General features: G+C 41.8%; 1 protein-coding gene across 1 annotated transcript in view; it reads left to right on the top strand.

The window, feature by feature from the left end:
- necab2 (N-terminal EF-hand calcium binding protein 2) overlaps positions 1-25,002 on the top strand; it is a 143,220-nt gene that overhangs the window by 36,002 nt on the left and 82,216 nt on the right. The window contains exons 3-5 of the mRNA XM_073472777.1: positions 7,001-7,109; positions 11,143-11,168; positions 11,420-11,517. Coding sequence (XP_073328878.1) covers positions 7,001-7,109; positions 11,143-11,168; positions 11,420-11,517 — 233 coding nt within the window. The remainder of the gene's footprint in view (positions 1-7,000; positions 7,110-11,142; positions 11,169-11,419; positions 11,518-25,002) is intronic.

The following is a 25,002-nucleotide window of genomic DNA, read 5'->3' as shown; positions in this document are numbered from 1 at the left end:
TCTAATAAGCCAATCCCCAGCTACAAGCAGATTAGAGATGAGCGTGGCACAGATTTGCATGAGTATATTACATTGAAAGAAGCAGGCTGGTTTACATTATACTGTCAGTAAAAGTGGGTAAATATAAAAAAAATAAACTATTAAATGTTCAAAGAGGTTTGAGTCAGAAGGGACCTGTAGACAACAAATAAGAACAGGAGATAAAGACAGAGACAGCCAGCAGCCGCTCTACCTAAACCCTCGCACTGATGAGGTACACGGTACACTCTGTCCATGAAGGTCTGTGTGTGTGTGTTCTGTAATTTCCATAATTTAATCTTGCCATGCCATTAGCAGTACAGGACCTTGTATTAGGATAAAATGAAAAAGAGTCAAACTACAGCACTGCAAACAGGAAATAGAAGCAGCTGGTGGAGACGTGGCATAGGTGATCAGAGCTGCTGTGGGCCTCGTTGGACGTTGGCAGGTCAAAGTTTCTTGGAGCTTCCTGGGATATAAATGATGTGGGAACACAGCCAGTCAAACAGCCAGTTGAAAAGTTAGATAGTCACATTATTGCTGAAAGTAAGATAAGAAGATCGATACCACTCTCATGTCTGTACAATAAAAATTAAGCTACAACCAGCAGCTGGTTAGCTTAGCTGGTTAGCTTAAAAGTGAAAATGAAAATTGAGTCATTATCTTGTAACCCCCATGACGGTGGAAAGTCAGGGGAAATTTATGCTCAGTGTTGCAGCATTCTGGTGAACAACTGAAGAAGATGGTTTCTTGTTTAAGAACATAAAACACTGGCTCCAAACAGCTCGTATGTCATGGTTTGGACATTTTCTATTTTATTTTGTAGATTATATCCTCATGTGTTACTACCCACTTCCTATCTTTGTCTTTTCCCCGCCTTTTTTCTGTTTATACCTGTGTTTTAAGTGCATTTAAGTCTGTGTTTTTCCTTTACTCTTTGTTGGTTTGTCTGTGTCTCCTGTGTCTCTGATCAGTTCCCTATGGTTTGTCCTCTTTTTTGTATTTGTATTTTTTATACTCTTCAGTTTTCTTGGATTCTCCTTGCTGCCTTTTTGTTGTTTGCATTTTGTACTTCAGCTTTGTTATTAAAGCTCTTACATTGTAAGGTGTAATCCAAGTCTCCAGAAGCCCAAGATCCTAAAGTCATTTGAAAAGTTCTTATTAACACCTTTATTTAAGCCGCTAAAGTAAAACCGTAAACACGCACCCTATCTGAAGTGGGTGCACAAGCTTGAATGTGCATCGAGGGTGTAAATAATGTTCAGATCAATTTGCGACTGAATTTTCATTTTTGAGTGCACCTATCCTTCAGGAGCAAACAGCTAGCCTGGCTCTGCCTGAAGGTAACAACATCCACCTGCTCTCACCAACATTTTATATTATAACATTGTAAATATAAAAACGTTTTGCAGCCGATGTTTGCTTGGACTCCCTCTTCATCTCCTCCCTGCTGTTTTAAAAGACATGTTTGAGTGTTTGTCATTTCCTCTGCATTAAATCGACCATTTTGGACTGTAAAATAATGGTAATTTCAACAAATAGGGCAAATTTACGGTTTCTCAGTCGGAGGAGTCAGGACGCTCTTGGCTGTTGCATCACCTCCTCTGTTGCCAGGTTTTGGGGTTATTGAGGAGAGTGATCGTGAGGGTCGTTGTGAAGGAGTTGCAGGGTGAATTGGTGGCTGGAGGAGTAAAACTTTGATAAAAGGGAAGCAGCTGAAACGTTTTATGAATGCTGTTCTGTAACTGACCGGTTGAATGCATGGAGAGAATTTCCCAAAGGAGACCATGCAAGTGGAACATCACATTACACTGTATATGTGTGAGAGGACATCGTGTGACAAAAAGGGAACATTTTAAAGTATTTGACAGTGAAGCCGGGGATTACAGAAGCTGTAGTTTTTTGTTAGACATGTGTAATTTGGAAATGGGGTTAACTAGCTCCCTTTTTTTGCTCGAGTGGTGTGTGTCGCTGCGTTTATGTTGTGTTACTGGAGGATTCCTAAGTGGGTCTAACGGGGCTAGCTGGCTGCATGCAGTAAATTGGGTCACTGCTGAATTAAACACCAGTGCCTCTACTTTCAGTGCTGCTTCAGTGCTGCTGCGCCAGAGAAGGGCAGGTTAGAAATAGTCATCGCCACACAGTCTAAATAAACACTCGAGCACATGCGGACAGGAAGAGTGGGACTGGTGCTGTGAACATAAGAAGTGGCATTTCAGTAGTCCTCCTCAAACAAACATGCCTTCTGCCGAGGAAAGGTTATGCCAAGCGTCACCAAGAGAAAGCCGCTTGTAAGGCGTTTCTTACCCTGCGTCATCGTGCGCAGCAGAAATCAACATGGCACAATATGTGAGAGTCAGCTTCTACTATCTCTAACAAGGAGCTGGAAGAGAGGAGGGATAACAGATATGGCGAGACTAATAGGGAGACAGGAATAAAGGGAAGAGGAGAGGAGGTAGGATTGGGCTGGCCATGGTTGTGGAGTTCCTGAAAGTTTTTTGACAGTTTGTTAGTCTGTTTTGAAAACTGTGTGGAGCCTTTTCTCCTGAGTGGTCGAAACTCAAGTCAGAGTCAAAGAGTGTAGCTCTCTCTTTCTTTTCGCTGGATGTGTGTCATCCACACTGCTGCTGCTGCTGCTGCTGCACAGACCAGAGGAGAAAAAACCAAAACCAAAACACAAGAAAATAGCTGCAAAAGAAAGAAAGGGGCAATGCAAAATGAATACATTCATTAACATATGCTCACCTAATCCTGCAGCTGAGAACCAGATAGATAAAGCAGACTGGAGAGCAACACATTTGAATGCAGCCCTTTGTAAGGCTGCAGTCCTCACGTCCCCGTGGGTTCCCAGTGCTCCGCAGTGGCCCCATAGCTCAACCTGCTGCATCCAGTCAGACACACTCAAGGGCAAACACACTTTGAGAGCAAGGGAATTAATATTTGATATCAGGCTCTGCATCATGTGGTGAGACAGACAGCCAGGCGTACTAGAGAGTAGATGCAAGATGGAGTCAAAGCCGTGAATAACTGCTCCCTACTGCAGAGCCACCACACGGGTTAAACAGCAGACAGAGATTTTGGTTTGGTTGTGTGTTAGATCTGTGTTTGCAGCACTGGTTTGAACTAGATGCAGAATAGCAACCTGTGTCAGGGTCTGACTGTATGTTCCTGCAGCCTTGTGAAAGGAATTTCAGTTCAGTCAAGTCAAACTACTGTACTTCATTATGGTGAGGAAAGGATTGGTTTCAGGGTTAAATATTCATAGAAACATTACTGCTGCTATGAGATGGGACCACCACAGCCTTAATCTTTGCTGTGCATCGAAAGAATAGTACGTTGTGTGCTATTCCTGCACAGACATAGAGGTCCAGGAGAATACGTTTTGTACAGATAATCACTTTTCATTAAAGGGCCCCATCAGACCACATCTTCTCTGTAAAGGACAAGTATTGAGTTTCTTCTCCTCTACATTTTTTGATAACTTCAGCAACTAGTTACTGAGCCAAAGTAGTGTTTTTTTACATGAATTTATTTTATCAGCAATCAGATGAGAGAGAAATCACTGATTCAGATAATCAGAAAATATATAATATTACAATATATACAATATTCAATTGACCCATAGTATACAGTATATACAGTACATTCATACATGTATAATACTATATGTATAGTTTACTTTTATTTGTAGTACATTTATTGCCAGAAAATTAGTTTTGATACTCAAGTACATTGAGTATCAGATGCTTTAAGACTTTTACTCGAGTATGACTTTTGAGTACTTATACAACAGTCTGTCAGAGATGAAACATATTTTACACTTTCACACTGCTTTTCAGCCTGGTGCCAGCATACTAGTGAGCACTTACTTTTGTTACGTTAATATTATATCTGATAAAAGCTGGTTTGGACATGAAATGCACTTGTATTCAGAAAATGTAAAGGGAGCATTCTACAGTGTTGCGAAGGTCCTGGAGGCACAAATCAGTATGAAAGAGACAGACTTTTTATTCTTTATTTAACATAGATTGAGGCAAGGTTGTGCTGCTTTAAGTTGAAATTAGAAATCACATTGAGGGAACAAAGCACCCCGAGGACACAGGACCACGACAACATAGAGTTGGTAGACTCGATTCCAGTCATTATGTACGACCAATTAGACAAAGAGTGTGATTGATCTTGTGCTCAGGAAGCATCGATTATTTACATGGGATTGGGTAGTGATGGTTAGCAGAGAGTACACTGAGAACAGTTTTGTGTTTAGTACTAAATATCTATAATTCTAAACTTGTAAAATGCTGCTCTCAGCCTGCCAAAGATGCAAGTGCCTGCAGCTTGTGCTACATGTTGGATACACAATGCTTGTACTTACTGTACATCTTCTCTGCAAAATGGATTATTGGACTGTCAACTTAGTCAGTGAAATATTCTATCTGTCTTGCTGTAGGGTTAATTGTTAACTGATGAAGTGCATATGAAAACCACTTGCTGTGAGGGATCCACATCCTCCTTCTACTCTGTCAGTCAGATACTGCCACAGTCAGTGTCAAACATTGTCCATGTTACACATCAGCATAGCATAAAAACGAATCTTTTGCTGAAGCTTACATAACAAGAGCAGAAATCCATTATTGTTTTGTGAGCTCGCTGGAAATCAGTGCTTCCCAAAAAGCCTTGACGTTTTGAAACATAATCGGCATTGTGTGCTTACTAAAGTACGCAGATAGACAGACAGACAGTGGGGATACAGCTGAAGGTTTGTAGACAGAAGCAAGTGCTGGATTGATTTCACAGCAGCTTGAGAAAGCACTGAAGGCAGGGATCACACTGAGCATGTGTGTGTGTGTGTGTGGGAACATGGTAGAGCAAAGCAAACTGGAATTAAATGTCAAGACTTATAAAATATTCATCCTCATCACAATCAGAACAAAAGAAATCTGAACAAAAAAAGGGGCAACTAAGGACAGAAAAGTCGCATCGACAACACTAATAGTGTGTACTGAGCAGTGACCCAGGCTTCACTCTGACTCATACAGTACAAGGATGAGGGCCTGGAAAGTTTTAGACAGAAGTTCAGGCAGGTATAGTAGAGATAAGACGGAAGCATGGATGACTGTCAGGGGCCTGTTTGACTCAGTCTGGCTCTCTGGGGGCTACCTGGCTTCACTGAGCCGAACATCGGCCGTCCTGCATAACCGATATCACAAAGCTGGTTATCAACTGGCTCAGTCAACTGAGTTTTCCAATCAAGCTACAAGTGCGTTCATGTGAAAGAGGCAGACACCAGAGGGAGAGTACGAGATGAAACAGCGATGCCTGCAAGGAAATCGGGCTAAAATTACGCTGAAACTGCAGCAAAAGCCAACAAGGACTGAATAAAATAAGATGTTGAAACACTAGAAATAATTTCACAATAATAAAATTAATATGTCTTTAGTATTAGGTATGATGAACAAGCTTTAATGAATATGCGATGAGCTTAAAACTGTTTATAATGTAAGATTGTTTTTGCTGCCAGAGCAGAGAGGACCGGAGAGAGAAGGAAAGTATTTAATGTCTGAGGTCTATCTGACTGAGAGTCCGCACCAACAGAAGCTCCTCTCTCCTACAGAAAACCCTGCTCCTGAAACGCCTCGTCAGTAGTCCCGCCTTTAATTCTGTGACTTCCTGACATCTCACCATGTCACTGTGTCACACATTTGCATTATCTATGCCTAGCAGCTGGTTTGGCACATAAGAAATAATTTAGTGAAGCTGCTCCATTGTTGTGAGCGGTGCTGGCTCAGGCGTGTGCAAGCTGACCAATCAGAGGAGACTGGGTATTTGGGCCTCAAAAAGACAGGAAGTAAAACAGAGCATTACAGACAGAGGGGGACAGTATGAGAAAACTGATGTGGTTTTTTTCGAGCAGTACAGCATGTAAACATATTCTAGTAGGAACCCAAAATAAAATTAAGAACCCCCAAAATGTTCAAATGACTTGTTTTGAGTTAAAACTGGACCCAAAAGCAGACCCAGACAAGGTTGAAGGGTGATAAGTCTGAAGGTGAAAGAAGGAGGTGAGTGGCAGAGGCAGACTGAGGCTAGGGGCTTTTGGCTCAAGTGGAGTGGGCAGATGGAAAATGGCTGAGCTGGCACAGGTGACCCCAGGCACAGGAGGTACACATACGCAAAAAGACATGAGGAATAAACTCAACACTGAGCAGTTGAGAGCATCACCACCACTGAGTAGGCAGAACAACCTGGTAATGAGTGTATGGAGAGGCAGGGCTCATATACTGCGAGCTGGTGAGTTGACTGAAGGCAGGTGTGGAGAATTAGCCAGGTGCCAGGTGGTTGGAGGCATTTAACTGATGGTAAACATGTCAAATTTTACAATTACAGTAAACAGTGGCCAATACAGGCAACTTCACTGACACCTGCAGAGAAATGCGCCAGACTCCCTCAAAAAATGTGGAGTCAGGAGAAACTCTTTAAAGTTTGTGAAATGCTGTCTACAACAAAATCTCAATTATTTGGGCCTTCTTGTTAATTCGGCAAACATTATACATGAAGATGTTTTTTCCTTTGTGTAAAAAAACATTGCATCCGTTAGTTCCACTGATGTACATGTTTATTTGCACATAAAAGTGAGGGGAAGTGAGCTGCAGGTTAATGCCAGGTGTGAACTGACAGACTCAGTGCCTTCAACTTCCACTTCGGATCACTCAGGACGGATGCTGATATGAAATGTATCACAGGGTGGAGCTGGTGCAAGGCTTTGGTAATAACCAGCCACTTTATCTCCTTTCATCCCTTTTAAAAGCAGCAGACAGGATCACACAGTGACGCAACGGTTCACCATGATAATACTGTCTGATATTGATTTCTTTTGTCATGAATGAATGTCAAGTTCTTTGATGGAACTCAGTCTTGTTGCGAGGATGCTTTATAACACAGTGACGTGTGTGTGTATGTGTGTGTGTGTGTGTGTCTCCTGCAGATGATGGTAAGCTGTCTCTGGATGAGTTCCAGGCTTTCTTCTCTGATGGCACGCTGAACGAGGAAGAGCTGGAGAAGCTGTTTCACACCATCGACTCTGATAACACCAGGTCAGCACTACTACACCTCTACAGTCTATATAGCATGCAACACAGCTTTGTTACTGCAGGAAATAAATCTGCATGTGGTCCTTGTGCATTTGTGCAAGTGTGTGCTCGTTCCAGCGTGACTTTTGTTTTTTGACATATGTCACCGCTCAATTATGAACAAAGGGAGAGGCAGTGTGTATGTGTGTGTGTGTGTGTGTGTGTGTGTGTGTGCATGCACGCGCTCATGTAAAATGTATGTAATTTATCATTCTGCCAGAAATGTCACATCCTCCTCTGAAAAACTTTCTGTACCAAAGATGAAGAGATAAAGGAGGGAAAATGAATGAAAGCGGGGTGAAGAGTATTACCTGTTACCTCTCCCTCATCATTTCTGTTTGCATTATTCATCCTGACCCTCCATGACATAAACCTCTCCCCAGGACGCTCTGTGATTGACTTTCATCAAATCAATTTAGTGACCCTTAATAATCAGCCAATCAGCTCATCCAGCCTTAATCAGGAGAAGTGTGCTGACACAGTGGGATCTGAGTGATCAAAAGAGCGGCTCTGTTAATTTACACAATCTCGGAAACCTGCGGGGCCTTGAAATAAAATGAAACCAAGCAGAACAAAAGCTGACCTTTATGGCTGTTGTAGAATTGAATAAGGGTTCGATATATAAATCCTCCAGCAGGCTCAGCCATTAGTGGAGATTTTTTCTCTTTCAAATCAGCGCACTAAGTGAACCATGCCCACCGCCGCCGTCTCTCTGACGTCAGCCATCTTGCTTATTGGAGATGGTTGCGCCTTTATAAATCTTGTTCACTGCAGTTGATGAAGTCTGAAAAGTTTCGACTCATTAGAGTAAAGTAGACTTGGCAGCCGCGTTCCAGGCCTCAGCGCTATCATGTGACAGCAGATAAGGTTATTGATTGGTCCGAGTAATAGAAGAAATGACAGCGTAAGCGTTTCCTGTTGAAGAAGGAAGTTGATGGATGGAGGGGAGGGAGGGAGGAGGCAGAGACGGAGCGCCGCCCAGCTTCCAGTCATTTGTTTCTCTGTCTCTGTCACTCGCTGGTTTCTTCCCATTTCCAGCATTCTTCTTCCATCATGCTGTTGTCTGAGATGTCTGTCTGTTTTGTGGCAGGCTCTTCCTGTTTCCATCCTCCATCACTCTGCCCATCACCCCTATCTCATGCATCTGTCACTCATCTCTGTTTTCAGCCCTTTCTGGCCTCAAACCCATTTTCTACCTCTCACTTTCTGTTCGACTCCTTTGTCCATCAGAAATGTTTCTGGAGACGGGGCAGAACATGAAATCTCAGGTGACATTCAGATTCAAGTGATGCTGTAGGCCATTCGTTTTGGTTTTTCTCTGCACCTAAAGAAATTGTACCACATAAATGGACAAACAAACCTGCGAAACTGACTTCAATCAAATCAACAAGAACATCATTTTAAAAACAGTTACATATGAGAAATTAAACTACTTATGTTTCTGCATAAAACATTTGAACCCATCTCTTTTTGAACCGTTTGTACGGGGAGTTTGTCCTATATTTTACCCAGTGTGTAAAAAAAACATGTAAAAGATTGAACAAAATGTAACCGTCACCATTACAAGGTTAGTCCACTGATTTAGTATTGCACTCAATTAAAGTTGAAAGACTCATGGATCAGTGCCGCAGAGGCTGAGCTCCAAAAACATCTGGGGCCAGATGCATGAAACTCTGTCAAGGTCCATCACTAAAACTGTGTGTATGCACAAAGACAGAAATATGCACATGTGTTCTTCATGACAGATTTATAAAGCTGTAAAAGTGCCTGAATCTGTTTAATAAATATCTCAGTCGTTGTGAAATTGGGTGCACATGCACTAGCCTCATTTCCACTCCGACTGTATCCATAAATGGATGTAAAAACACCATTAAACATGTTGATACTCAGCTTTGACCAAGAAGAACAGATAAATAAAAAGCGCAGTGCAGTTTAACCGACTGTTTCATCAAGAGACTCTCCAACAACATCAGAACAGCTGTCATTTTGCATGACTGTTACACACAGCTGTGGCTATTTATAGCACCTGCACATGTACCTGTAAACCATCATCACTGTTATATCTCAATCTTAATAATTAATCTGTAGAGCTGAGACAAACTTCACACAGTGCTTCCCTTTTCAGGATCAAAAGAACAGATCATTAACAGGGTAGTCACGGTTCCAGTGTAAATAAAAATAATGATAAAATGCTACAGGTCACTCCTTAATATTATAAAATTCAGCTTATAAATGCGCCTCTGATTGTCATTTTACTGAGCGCTGTTTAGACTGCAAAATAACACATCAGTGACATTTGTGTTTTACTCAGGTAATGCTCGTCACCTTACACCAATCAGCAGCACCGTTGAAACTACCGATGGGTGAAGTGAATTACATCTCAGGAATGCTGAGGAACATGAGAATGAGCTCAAGGTGTTGACCTGGCCTCCAAACACCCCAGATCCCAATCTTATCAAACATCCGTTGGCCGTCCTAGAACAGGTTCAATCCACGGAGGCCCCAACTCGCTGGGGAAGTTGGAGGCCATTTCAACACCTTGAGCCAAGTGTACTTGACCTGTGTGTGGGTGAGTGGGCCGTGTCAAAGCGTCATCCAGAAGAATGCCACAAGCCAAGGTTTCCCAGCAGAACACTTGATTGATTCAAGATGATCATTGCTATTCACTATTCAGTGGTTTCAGTGTTGTGTGCAGATCGGTGTATGTCTCATGTTCACCTCGTCATGAACTTGTGTAAGCTGGTCTGAAGTCTGCTTGAGAGAAACACATTTCACTGCACATTCTTCCTTCATGAATACTAGTTTATGTGTGGAAAAATGCTCAAGCATCTGTGGAGTGCCCCTTTAATATGCACAAAGCAGTAATAATTCAAAAACACAATGATATCCTCGGCCTACAGACAAGAATGAGATACTTTTTTCTTCTCAGCATCACTTTTGATGGGTTTGATACAAATAAAGTCTGGTTGGCCTCACTCATATATCACTATGTATTACTTGGAGAGAACAACATAATTACCGGTTGTGAAAATGCAGCATCTGCATCTACCATTTGGACAGTAAACAATCAGTCACTATTATACTAGCCGACAAAATGTTTTACAACATCCACAAATGCCAGAAGCGTGGCAATACATTTAATGTTATGTAAAACTACACTTTTGGTAGATACTTTAAAAGCCCATCTGTCACAGTAATGTATCTGGATTAATACTGGCAGGACTCATGCATTTAAGAAGAAACTGCTGCTTAATAAAATAAAACGGGCCATTATCAAATCAGGCTGTCTAACAAGGATCACTCAGTCAAAACAGAGCCTAAAAGGATTAGCCTTTTGCTAATATTTGAAATATTGAAAGAGCAATGAAGAGGAGAATTCAAACCCTTAGTCACTGTGTTTTTTCTTAAAGTCCTTTTCATGGGCAGCATTTACTGAACAGTGATTTATAATTAGGATGAACAGATGGAGTCTTTCTGCCCGTCTCCTCCTCTGTCCCTGGTCCTCCCATCATCAGTTACATCTCACATCCCTCTTTTGGCTGCTTCCTCTCACTCCCTTTATTCTCTCGTTCGTGTTTTCCTTTCCTGCCGTCCCTGCCTCTCCTCTCTTGTTCTCCTCTCTCCCTCGTGGTCAGTCAACCAGGGAGAGTCTTCTCTCTGCCAGTAAAGAATTCGCTGCCAAATCAGTCTGCACACACTGAACTGAGCGTGAATGATGGTGCTGGATTGATACAGACTCCTGTCAGAGTCTTGTTAGATTCTTCCCTGCATGCCAAACTCTCTCTCTCTCTCTCTCTCTCTCTCTCTCTGTGTGTGTGTGTGTGTGTGTGTGTGTGTGTGAGAGAGAGAGAGACAGAGTTAGAGAGACTGCATGCAAAACGCCTTTCCTCTGTTTCTGACCCTGCTCCTCTCTGTCCTTCCTTCCTTCCTTCCTACTTTCCTTCCTTCCTTTCCTCCTTCTCTCTCCATCTGCTGCTCCTCTGCTATGCTGTGATAGTAATGTTGACACTAAGGAACTCTGTGGTAAGTAGACTGCCCACACACACACTCACACACACACGCACACACACTTCTCTGCCACTGTCCTCATTCTCTCTCTTATCTATTATTAAAAATTGCTTCTCAGTTGAAATGTAATTATTATTTTTTTTTAAATATCTGATATTAATTAAGCAACTGCAGCTACGGCTAACCGCTTCAAATTGTTTTGTGACTGTAAAAGTTGTATAAATCTTATAATGTGCCAATTTGCCTGCGTGTGTGTGTGTGTGTAGACTACTTTGCTAAGCACATGGGGGACTATGAAGGAGTTTTGGCCTCGCTGGAAACGCTCAACCTTTCCATCCTCAAAGCCATGGACTTCACCAAAAAGGTAAGATTGAAACAATTACTGTGGTAATAAGTGACAGTTGTCAGGTAATGGTGACGGCTTAAACACATTTCAACAATAACACAATAACAACAAAAAAGAGCCGAACCGACTCCGCAGTGTTAGCAAACAGTAATGTCCATATAATGTTTGCTAACATTAGCCACCATCAGCTATGGTCAACAGACCAAGTGAGGCTGTAGAAAACCTGGCAGTTAACGTTTCTGTGAGCCACTAATATGTTCACATTTGTACCTGTATATATTTACTATTGCTGACACAATTAACACGACCAAAAGAATTCATGTTAACCATATTATTGCGATATTAGCCACACACTGTGGTAGTTACTGCGTCTTCTACTTCTTTTTTCCATGCTATGGGGGGTCACAAGCAGTGTAAAGGTGCACTACAGCTACCTACTCTGACAGTGCAAGAATGGAAAGCAACAGAAATGATATACTGTAAGATGTGCTGGATTATTTACATGGTATTATCGTATGTGTATTATTGACACAATATCAATATTTTAGATTTAAATATCACTATTATCATCAATATTGGTAAACAGTGACACCCCTAATACATACCATATAACTTTCGTACAAACATGTTATATCACATTCACATTACATGTTTTTGACCTGACTTTCATATCGCTGCCAAGCCAGTGACCACTGTTAGAGACTGCGTTTTAACATTGGTTAGTGTGAAACCACTGGATATTTTTAAGGAGACCTCAGGAAAACTTCCAGCTGTGTTTGTGGAAACCAAACCCGCTATTTTAAAGGTCCTATTTGTAAGAAAAGTTGATTTTTGAGTGGAAGTCTAAACTGATCAAATAATGATGCTCTGGGTTTCCCAACTTGTCAAAAACTGATGCTTTGGGATTGTAGGATGGGTCGGCCGCCATCCCAAACATAATCTTTTTCTTTTTGTATAACTTACAGTAGATGCAGTGTTTATTGATCTCTTACACACTATAAATGAGCCTGCTAATGAAACATCCTAGACCACGATGCCATCTACCAAAAGACAGACCCATTTCTCAAAACACACTCTTCCCCTATTTTCACACATGATTCAGATTTGCTGAACTTTTGGAGAAATACTATACACACAGTTCCCTTCATGGATCATGCACAGTGGCACGGGCGTTCAAAATCAATAACTCAGACAAAAATGTTCACACACTAATCAGAACCTCAGGATGGATGGATGGACCATGGGTCAGTTTTGGAACAAGGGATCCGCAAAGACCTGAAAGTAGAAGAAGACACTGGCGAGGAGGTGGAAGAGTATAAGGAGGATTTTAGAGCTTTTTCTCTGCATGCCGCACAGCAAAACCTCCTGGAGGTGATGGTGGACCTGTGGTGATGTGTCTGTGGAATCTATCCAGAGTTTGATAAGACACACTGGGGCATTTTTCCCATGCTGGCAGGGCATGAGCAAACATAATGTGTGTTGTTGTTGAGATGTTATGGTCTGAGACAAGATGATGACATCGCTGATGCTGAATAACTTTATAACTGCATTTTGGAATAATGCCTTTGGAAATTTGACAATGCATGGACTCAGGTACATGTCAGTGTGATATTCCAAAGCTCATATATAGCTCAGCATATATTGTAGTATTTCCTTATCCACTAATGTAATGTGAAACAGTAAGAGAAAAAATGGTTTGTCAAGTTTCTGTGTGAGCGCTTGTGTTGGTGAGTGTGTGTGTGTGTGTGTGTGTGTGTGTGGGTGTGTGTGTGTGGCTGTCAGCTGGAGAACACTAATGTTTTATCCTAGTTGTTCCCCATGTGCTATATATAGCAGCTGGTCCGCAGCCATACTCCCCTATCCATGTTCATGTTAGAGATCTGCTACAGTGTGTGTGTGCGTGTGTGCGTGCATGTGCTTGTGTGTGTGTGTGTGTGTGTGTGTATAGCACTCTGACTCTGCTCTGTGTGTCTCTATATCTCTATCCACCAGCTCTGTCTTAATCTTTCTTTCAGCTGCAGGCCATTCAGCAGCACACACACACACACACACACACACACACTTGCCCTCCCTTACACAAAACCTCAGGCTAGTTTCTCTCTAATGAGCAGCCATTGTTTAATCAATCAGTTGAGTGTCTCTCTTGTTCTGTTGCTATATCTCTGGTGCTCTCTCTTTTTCTCACTCTCATTCATACTATCCTTTCCCCTGTAACACACATGCACACACATACACATTCTCACACACGCATGCTCCTTTCTCAGGGGCCGTGATGTCCTATTATTGTCTGTTGCGGGCAGTGTGGAAGAGCTCCAGCAGTGCTGTGGAGGGGATGAACCAGCTCAAAGAGTCAAATAGCCAAACCAAAGCACAGACACTGCTGACAAGTCAAATATTGATGTGTGTGTGTGTGTGTGTGTGTGTGCGTGTGTATATGTGTGTGTGTGTGTGTGTGTGTGTGTGTGTGTGTGTGTGTGTGTGCGTGCGTGTGTGTGTGCGTGTGTGTGTGTGTGTGTGTGTGTGTGTGTGTTTCAGATTTCGTGGCTGCAGTAGATTTTACTGCAGAGAGAGAGAAAGAGATTGGTCTCTAAAGTATCTTTGTTTCAAATATATCAGATACATCATCACAGCTGCTTTAGTATACTCAGGTATATATATCCTATTTATTCACATGTATTCATTTACATATTTATATGCATTATATATACTATACTGTGTTATATTCTATATTCACATAATAATTTACGATAATACATATACATATAGCATTATATCAAGTTTTATTATGTTATATACTGTATATCAGTCTGCATACAGCATGTATCCTTATTAAAGAATAGATACTGCATGTATACAGTATATCCTTCATATTTACACAGTGACACTATCTTGTGCAATTCCTGGTTTTATCCTGTGCCGTTGAAGTCATACATACATTTTCATATGTTACTACACACTGTGTGTATTACAATTATGGGGGCATTTATCCATCTTGGACATGTCTTTGACAGGTGAATCGAGCATATATAGTCTTTATTATTTCTATTTTATTTTTCTGTTCGTTGATTTTTGTCTTGTCATGTATCATTCAATCTCACAGCCATGCAGCAAACATTTTATTTTTATTTTTTCAGTCAAAAAGGGACCCAAACACACGAGGTAGGCAGGTAAAAGGTAGGCAGGTCAAAGCAGCCACGCCACTCTTTTAACAAATGTATCCACACATTAACGTAGACGTGCATCGCTAAGACAGGGTGTAGGTAGGTCTATGCTTATAGGCTTAGTACTACTTGGTGCAACCCAGTCCTGGAGCCTATCAGCTCTTCAGCAAAAGTCTAAGTCCGACTGTCTGAGTGTTAATCCACAAGCGGTGATAAAGGCTTAAGTCACTGGGCCGGCAGTAATTGCTGCATATGTTTCAATCTAACGCTACTCTTTTAACAGGAGCCGGGTGATGCTCATTTCTTTATCCTTTTCTGCAGAACTACTTTGTCTTTACCTATCACTGCCTCCTCTCTGTACTGCGTGCCTCATTATTCAATTCCACACCCTGCCCTCCATCTGCGTTATTCCTCTCTTCTCTCTCCCCCATTCTGCCATGTTCAAAAAAAGGTAGATAATCCCATTTTATAGATGTCTTAGAAAATCAATGCTTCCAATGTTAAAGTTTTTTGTTTTTTGTTGTTTACCTTTAAAGGAGTTTCAAGACAACACAGCAGTGAAAACTGGAGAAAATCTCCAGATGTGCAGAGGTGGAGTGTGATATTAGCTCGAGCAGAGGGCTGTAGTCTGAGCCTTGGCCTTTTAGAGCACAGTGAGAATTGATTCGCTCTCCACCTCAATGGATTTAGACAGGGTGAGAGAAAGTGTGGAGAGTGGAACAGGAAGACAGACTTCACTAGTTTTTTTTTTTATTAAATAAATAGAGCACTTGTTTGAAAGATAAGTGGCAAGTATAAAATGTCTCCTGATTATGTTCCTGCAATGGAAGATGATTAAAAGTACTGCTGCTCCTGGAATAATACAAATTGTGGTAGCCAGTACAATACCTTCATCATTGTCTCTGCCATTATTTTTTCACGATAATATAAATCATTTTGATGTGTTCAGCCATAGCTGTGATCTGCGCATTCTGCAATAACGCGGAGAGATAGTCATACTTTGTGTCGGTGTCACCATCGCTCATCAGCCTTCCCATCGAGTTCCCAGAGGGACAACCAACACACTAATAATTCATGCAAATGTGATATTTCCATTCACTTCATGCAGTATTCATTATTTTGACTGTCAAGGTATCAATTAGTGGATGCAGTCATTGCTGCCTGTCTGCAGAGGCTCGTGAGATTCTGCAGATGAGCTGATCATAAAGTAATTAGTGGTGATTAATAAACTCCAATCATCTCTGACCCCACATCAGATCAGCTCGGGCAGTAATTGTAATTATCCTGCTAATACACACAGGAAGAAGCAGAGTTCTTTCATATACATAATTGCCTTTAGATGTATTTAGATGATTAGATGATTTAGATGATTTGTATCTTTTACCTGTGCTGTTAATTGCATGCCCATTTTATTGACTTATTACTGTAATGTACTGACGCTGAAAAAATTGCCCCTGTTATTTGGGACCAGATTACCAACAATTGTTCCAAACAGTAGACCTTATTGTGCACAGTGGTAGTCAATAACATTGTGCATGCTCACAGACTGACATGGCTTAGTGGGACACCTAATGGAACAGAGCCATCGTTAATGTTATTACTAACACCCGTGCTTTGCTCCTGATGGCTGCTCCATCAGTGTGTGAATGTGTGCGAAGGGCTGAGCATAGACATATCATAGGGTGCCTTTGATAGCTCAGGTTGGCCCCTTGCATGGCAGCCTCTGCCATCGTTGTATGAATGTGTGGGTGAATGTGTGAATGTGGCTCAGAGCGCTGTGAGTAGCAGGTAGACTAGAAAAGCTCTATATAATTGCAAGGCCATCTAGCATTCCTGCTGTAGCAAGTCAAAATGTCTGCTGAGAAAAACTCCTTCTCCCTGCTTCAGCCGAAGAGAGTGAGTCCTGCAAACACTGAATCATAGTGTTCTGTTAATGTGTGTTCTTTGGATGATGAGCGCTGGACCCAACAACCAAATCACCACAATAAATGTTGGCAATGCATGTTTCTGCAAATCAAAGGTATGTTGCAACTTAACGTTTCTTCAGGCTCAGTTTTCAGTTGTATCTTGTGACAACACTGCTTATTCTCTGGTTTGGTTCAGGCACAAAAAACATCTAGTTAGGGTTACAAAACGACCATGTTTGGGCTTAAAACACCTGGTTTTGTCGCCACAAACACAGAAGGAAATTGTCCCGAGGTCACCTCAAATCAATAAATCAATAAATCAATCAGTGTTTATTTGTATAATTTCGATTCACAGCAAAAGTCATTTCATGACATTTTCCAAATTGAGCAGGTCTAGACCAAACTCCTTGATTAATTTATTTACAGAGATCCAACATTTCCCCCATGAGTGAGCACTTGGCAACAGTGGCGAGAAAAAAACGCCTTTTAACAGGCAGAAACTTCGAGCTAAACCAGACTCAATAGTGGGCGGCTATCTGCCTTGACTGGATGGGTTGAGAGAGAAAGACAGCGAGAGAGAGAGAGAGAAAAGGAGAGAGAGACAGAGAAGGAGAGAGAGACAGAGAGAGAGACAGAGAGAGAGAGAAGGCGAGAAAAACAGAGAGAGAGAGAGAGAGAGAGAGAGAGGGAGGGAGAGAGAGGGGGATTGAGGGAGGGAGGGGGGTGAGAATTTAAATAAATGAAATAATCTCCAGTACAGTCATGCTCATGAATACTGAAACACTGTGGTCCCTCATCTAGAATATCCAGTGGTGTCTCACTTACAAATATTGAAACACAGGCTTGAACTGCCATCACTGACTTTCTCACTGACCTCCTCTCCGTCCCCTCCACCTTCCAAATGGAAAATCACAAACAAGTTATGTGAATGTGATTTGACACTGTTTGTGGGGTCGTCAACATGGTACGTAGCCTACGACATGTACAAACATGAATGTATCAGTGGCTTGCAGAAACGTTAACTACCAACGACTGGGCTGATTTTATACCAGAATTTTAAAAAACTTTTTTTTTTTTTTAAATTCTCTTTATTTTTTACTCACTGTAATTATATTTGTTGATTCAGTGTTTTATACAATAATATGTGACCATTTACAGAGTGAGACAGTAGAATTATTGCTCAAATAGCGATGGATCGATGGAGTCATACATGTAAAAGGCTTCAACAGACTGTTTGTACTGTGTTTCCATCGTCACTTTCACCATCACCTGTTACAAAAACACACTGTACCTCTGGCTGCCGACTTGTGTGTTCACATCCTGTGACTCAATCCTGACACCAATGTGATTTTGTCTTTCATTCATTACATCGCCGTTGTCATGGTCCACTGCGATTGGCTGAGCTGATCAAGAGCTATGAGACCAGTGATGTGATTTTTATTTATATTGTATATATATAACCACACTTTCTGATATATATTCCTCTTTAGCCAGTACTTTTGCACTCATGAACCGAAACAGCAGGTGAGCTCTGAGATGCTCATGTTGCAAGCTTTATGCTTGGTATTATTAAAGAATAAAATTATTGAAGAAGGGGCCGTGTAATCATGAGTTCAGCTTTTTTTGAATTGCATTGTATTATACTTCTGTAAATAAATTCTCTGTTCTTTTCTTTTCAAATTTAATGAAAGTTACATAACGGAGTATCATGATCTCTCTCTTTCACAGCAAAAGCTCGATTATACACAGATACAGCGCACAAAGTTGACAGATTTGATTTCTTAAACTTTGACTTACTTTTGGTTAAAAGAAATGAAAGTTCAAAGTTGTGAGTAAGATAACGGACATTGGACCATTAAAAGACGAAAAAGATCTTGGTCTTTATTGGCTTTGTCAACTTCTTTCTTTTTTCACAGTAAAACAAACAAGGAGTCAGCTGTCATGTTGGCGTGGAGCATCTCGCTGCAGCTCATGTCAGCAGGGCATCAAGAGTTCTTGCAGATTAATGTGGTGACAGTTGCCATGGAGGCAGGATACTTTCGGGACAGTTGTCATGGGGACAGGTTGAGTTGATGTCGAGCCGGCTCTGCTAACTTTTGTGTTTGCAAGCAGATCCCACTCATGTTGTCATCCAGCATCACATGCAGGACAGACTGTGGGCTTTGGTTGACATCTCTGACGTCTCCCTGACAGTTTCATAGCTAACTACAGTTCTTTATTTCCAAGAGCGACTCCACTGTGCACGATATCAGAGGTGATCACCAATTGTGAGCAGCGTAGAATAGTTAAAGAAAACTTTAAAAAGGAAAGGCTGACAGTGAGTATGAGAAAGTGTGTCTCCTTCTTAACTACAGCAGCAACTTTACCCAAATGACACCTCCGAATGTCATGATTTAGACGACGTTAGTGAGCAAATATATAATCCGCAGGGATGGAGTAAATGTGTTGAAAGGCTTCAAATGTTGTGTTGTTTCAACTATTTTATCTTTTTCTTTTTGTGAAAGCTTTTATGGTGCTATCAGAGTCAGTAGTGGCTCCAGAAAACAATTTTAATTGGCTTGCCAGCAGGTGGAGATACTGTAGGTACACACTGTGTGTGTGTGTGTGTGTGCGTGTGTGTGTGTGTGTGTGTGTGTGTGTGTGAGCTGAAGCAGGCGACAAAAAGAAGAGAGGGAGAATTCATTAAATCTCCTGTCCTGTCTGTCTTGTATAAATGCTACGTTCAATGAGCCACTCTCATTAGCACTTTATTTTTTGAAGCTTTTCACTGAGCAAGCCACCACACTCACTGGCAACTCTACAGGCACGCACACACACACACACACACACACACACACACACACACACACACACACACAGTGTCTCAGACTAAAATCTTGTTAAGCCCATCTTTTTTTTCAAAATCTGTTCAGGAAATTGTTTTGTGCCGGTTAGTGACCCTCCATGAGCTTTTTTAGCCTCTTCTTATGTGACTCCTCCTCCACACCTCCTCTTCCTCTCACCTCCCTTTTCTCTCATCTTTTCCTCTTTCATCTCGGCTCTATTGTCTTCATACACCCCCGAGTCATCGCCACCTCCCCCCCACCTCATCCTCTTCATCCTCTCCTTTCTTCATGAAGATTAAGGTGAAGCAGATCACGGGGAAGAGGGAGGCGATTTGGTCGGTACACAATAACATGACAGCGGGATGAGGAGAATAAGAGGAGGGGGATCGATGGAGGAGAATGGGAAGAGGAGAAAGGGCAACAGGGAAGGGAGGCGATGAGAAAGGGAGAGTGGGTGAGGCGAAGGGGGTGTGATGAGACTAGGCAGGAAGTGAAGATGTGATGATAAAGGGATGAAACAGAAGTCAGTGTGTAAAAGATCTCAGCTGGCTCAGTCAGTGGGTACTGTATGACTTTGCGTTGCATTCATCACTTATTCATTAGGATTTAATGGGGTTTGGATGAAGATTGTGTATATGCACATGCAGTATGTTGGCAATGCAGTGGTGGAGTGTTGCACAGCTGATCTGGTATTCTTGAACTTTTATCCTCTTGGGAGTTGGTTTGGTTTTCAAAGCCTCAATGTGATCATTATCATGAAGCCCCAAAACTGACAAAAGGCAGTAAGAGCTGATACATGAATAAATAATACTGTTAGTTCCATAGTTAGAATCAAGAATAAAAGGAAACAGAAAGCTTTGTACTTTTTCCTTGACTACCCTCCCGCTGCCCTCGACATACAGTACATGGATGCACCTAACTAATTATCATATTAGCATAAGTGTAATTTGGAAATGTTGCGTGGGCAAATAGAGAAATGATTAAATGTGTGCTGAGATCAAAGGAAACAAAAGCAAAATAAAGAGTCTAAATAAAGAGTCGAATTAAGTAAATTGATTGGCATTAAAGGTGCAATATGTACAAATCTTACTTATAATCACTCAGAAAAATAATCAACAGAACGTGGAGAAATATTATGACGTGTATGTTTTGAGTTTGAATTCAGCCGGTGTCCACCTCTTACATGCTGCAGCTTTAAGGCCAGAGTGGGGGTGTTACATCTTAGAGGTTCACAAAGTAAACAAACCTGCACTGTAGCCTACACTTCATGAGCAGACAGCATGTAATTAGTGGCATTAAATAAGGGCAACAACAGCATCTAAATAGAACCAAGGGGTTTGCAGGTACGTTAACATGTGATTTAATGTGCTGCAGCTCAGCAGCTAATAAGCGATCCAGCCTGTGTTGTGTTAGCAGTACATTTCTCCCCAGTTAAAGTTTGTTTGGTGGCTCGTTCAACGAGCTACAGTGCAGGACAAGACGTGTGTTCATGTCTGTAAGTTAGATAAGAGGGAGACTTTAGCAGGAAGCTGTTTTGAATTTGAATCCAATGGAACAGTGAAAACTGCCATATGAAGGTAAAGAATGTAAATGCAGCGAATAGCTATTACTGAGAAAAGGCGAATATATAAGTCTCCACTTAATGTTCAATTAGATCAGATTGAATGGTTGTATCAGAGGACTTATCGCATGTCTTCACCATAATATGTTGGATAATTTCCTCCCAAATGTGAGGGCACATTCTAAATTACATACATGGCAGGTTTAATGATTACAAATTGCTGAGTGTCCCCAGGTGATTTTGCTGCAGTGCACAGGCAGCAGTGTGTACTCCTGAGTGTGTGTTTGTAAGGCATGTGTGTGTGTATAGGTAGCCAGCTGGTGCCAGGAGTTCAGTCAGGGGCATTCCTGCAGCCTGGAGACACACACATATATTATATACACATGTATCACTAAGTGGTGTCAGCCCTGATAGCTAGTGCATCCCTCAGCCTGTAGAGCCTGGTGCCCAGGGTTATCGCTTCCCCCTGTGATCAAGGAGCAAGATGTGTGCTGGATTTTAAAGAAATAAAGTTACACTCGGGGAATGAGGAGAGGAGGCAAGTGAGGGGGGTGTTGATGAAGAAAAGTCAGGGTGAGGAAGGAATTTCACAAAGCGCAAAAACATAGAAAAGAAAGAAGGAACTGGAAGAGGGCGGAGTGAAAGAACAAGAAAGAGAAAAGAAATTGAGGGAGGGAAGGAGACGCTGGAGGAAGTGTGGGAGTATAATGGGAGTTTGAGAGTCAGGAGGTCAGACACTGAGAGGAAGAGATGAGGAAGGTCAAAAACAGCTCGACATCTTTCTCATGGCTGCCATCACTGTCTGGATGAGGAGGAAGCTCAGGAGCTCTGTCAGTGAAGCTCATTACAGATTACATGGTTTCATTTCATCATTCAGCTCCACAGTGGTACATTATGCCACTTAAACATTTCACCACAGTTTGGCTGAGCTCATCTGTTATATGTTTACACTTTGTGCACTCCAGCTACAACAGAGCTAGCAGTAACACTGGCTCTACCATCAAACAGGGTTTACATAGACTCACAACATAGAAAAACTATCTCTGCTGATTTCTGCTCTACACTGACCTCCATCACAGTGGCAGTAAAATAATGTCAAAATGTAACACTCTGTTCCCCAGGTAGTCTTTGTAGAGTTACTCCGTTTCATTTTACCTTTGAAAAATCAATAATAATCAATAATAAATCAATAATAACAATCCCATCATCCTCAGCTGGAGCCTACTTTGCTCAGTGCCAATCAAGTAGCAACATATTAGTCTTCTAACCCACTTAACTAAAAAAGCAAACATGGTAAACATTACACCTGTTAAGCATCAATATGTTATCATTGTCGTTATGAACTTGTTAGCATTCTAGTGTTTGTATCTAGCTCAAAGCACTGCTGTGCCTACAACCTGAGAGAGCTGCTAGCATGAATAATTTAAGTCTCCTTGACCTTGACCTTTTTTCTATTCAGACGTTAGCCTTAGGCTAGCATAGGATTTTTCAAATTTCTGCCATGGCTCGACTGAGATAGTGGAGGGAAACAGTCTTGCATCCAATTGTCTGGTGGGGATGCTCATCAGCCGCTTACAAATTTCCTCTTTTCTGATTTTTTCCCCCTAATTATATGGAGGTCATGAAGCCTTAAGCTGCTGTGCTACTATAAATCCAAATGTCATTAATGCCCACATGTCTCCAGGAGCCCAAGTTCCCATCGCCCAGCACAGATGTTCAGCTGTGGTCATCTCTGCTCCCTGAAGATCTTCTCGCGTGAGCTCATGACATCCCTTCAACTCGCTACATCTTATTCTATAGGCTTGTTTCATTAACGCTGTACTATAACAGCAGAGCAACAGAAATAAACAATGACAGGCTTAACTGAAACCAATTTACCACCATGCTTTATAGCTGCAAAGCTTTGAATAGTTTCTGAGGCAGCAGTTGATTTTTAACCTGCAGACGTTCCCAGATCAGAATTAACAATAATCGCTTTCATGTGTGTCAGTGAAACCGGCCTGTACTGTAGCATCACTGTACAACCCCTCCCTTCTCTCTATCTACCCTACATTAGCATTGCAGATAGAGCATTTCCTGTCTGCTTCTCTCATAGTTGGAGCAGGAGTGCAGCAGAAGAGCAGTCAGCAGGATGCTATAAGGGATTTCAGTGTTTCCAACAGAATGGCTCTGTACCTGTGGGGTGGGGGAGGGGGGTGGCAAAGTAGCGGTATTTGACAACCTGAGAATGAAAAACAAAAATCAACCATCCATCTTCAGATTCAATTTAAAAGTTTGCCTAAATAGTGTTGCTTTAATGCACACACACTGGCTTGCCTCACCTTTCTTCATCTCTCTCCCTGTTTGTGTCTGCTCTGTTCACTTCCTTCATCAGAGGTATGCTTTATAAAGTCGCCCAAAAAAACAACTTGTGTTTTGGGTTATTTTTCTTACCCTGATTCCGTTTTAACAACAGCAGGTGAGCTGCGAGTGGAGGGAGCTTGTGGTTATTTATGTAGCCTATCAAAGCTATCTAAACAAACGTGGTACTGAATGACATCAGTACCAGACTAGGAACTCCTGGAAAGTGAGATGGTTCATCTCATCTCTTATCCTTATTAATAAACTTGTAAATCAGAACAACCAGGCTCACTTACAAGTTTGTCTGAAACAACGGAAGGCCTCTGCTCCTCAGTGTTTCTCTGCAGAGCATGTGCAGTTATCAGTAGACAGTAGGGGTTGAGCGGTGGGACATTGTCCACCATCGATCACAGATGTGGTCATTCTCTCAGACGAATAAACAATAAAAGTTAAAAATGCTAAAATGGGTCACCAAATATACTTTGACTGCCGTTAATATACATGGGTGGCCCACCCGAGTAAAGTCTATGTGTGGGAAACACTGGATTTGTATAGCCGTGTTTCCATTGCATGGTACGGCTCAGCCTGTGACGAGCACAGACATGTTGAGGGGCTGTTGTTCTCACCTGAAAAAAACTAACCCCAAGGCTGTATTTACACCATATCATGCATTGCAGCGATTATCACGGGGGTGTGCATTGGAGCAGAAGTGTGATGCAAACGTTAAAAGTGGAGGCATATGTGGAGTGTTTTATTCACAGGGCATCCTAACAGTTTAGGATCCAAAGCCCTCACATAAAGGCTAAAAACAACAAGCGTCAGTTCTTGTGTCGCACGTTATTATGAAGTTGGCTGTTTTCCGCCAAGGCATATGGCTATCAAAGAGTAATAAAAGTGTGGATGATATATTGGTGGTGTATATTTTGTGTATATTTTGGTCAAAAGTTAGCAGTTATGGCCTGCATGTATTTATGTAGCCACAACGGCAAAAATAAAAAAGAGGGGGCAGCTCAGCCAGAGATAACAAATGGTCTCTTTATCTGGCAACTTTAGTCCAACCCTTGGACGTGTTCATGGGCAAAATGCCTCAACTTACTTTGAGTACAAGGTACTTTTCTTTTATACTGCAATTGGCACCACTTCACCAGCGCAGATGGCACCACCTCATCTTCAATGCAAACTCAACACACAGGAACAATGGAGGATATCTTTTCCTTTTGAGATCCTTTCATCAACAAACAAACAGGGGAGCTTCTGCTCTTTGTCAGTTGACCACAGCATAGTTATGTGGGCTGCCATGTTTTAAAGCTCTGGGTTGAGTAAATAAAAAAATTGTGGTTGCAATTTGTGGTCAGTCAGCAAGCAGGATGTCCGTGCTCTGCAAAGTGACGATTCTAGTGACAAATCTCCCTGATCAGAAAGTGGTCTGCAGTGTTTCCACTCCACTGTTTACGAAAGGCTCAGCTCGCATGGAACCTCACAAGTACCAGGTGCTATCCACAACTTTTGACAGTGGAATACCAAAGAAGAGCTTGTCAAGTCAAACTGAGCTCTACAGTACCAGGCAGTGACAAACACACATTATGTATGTATTCCTGTCTGTCCCCTGTTTACTCTGTCAAGGTGTCGATCCTTACAGAGCAGAGTGGACATTGAGCGACAAATGCAGTATGTGACTAACTGTATGCTCAGTGTCTCACACAACTGTT

Source organism: Pagrus major, chromosome 8 (assembly GCF_040436345.1).
Source record: "Pagrus major chromosome 8, Pma_NU_1.0".
NCBI classification, from domain to species: domain Eukaryota; kingdom Metazoa; phylum Chordata; class Actinopteri; order Spariformes; family Sparidae; genus Pagrus; species Pagrus major.
Note: the sequence above shows the minus strand (reverse complement) of the source record. Positions and strands in the feature narration are given on the sequence as shown.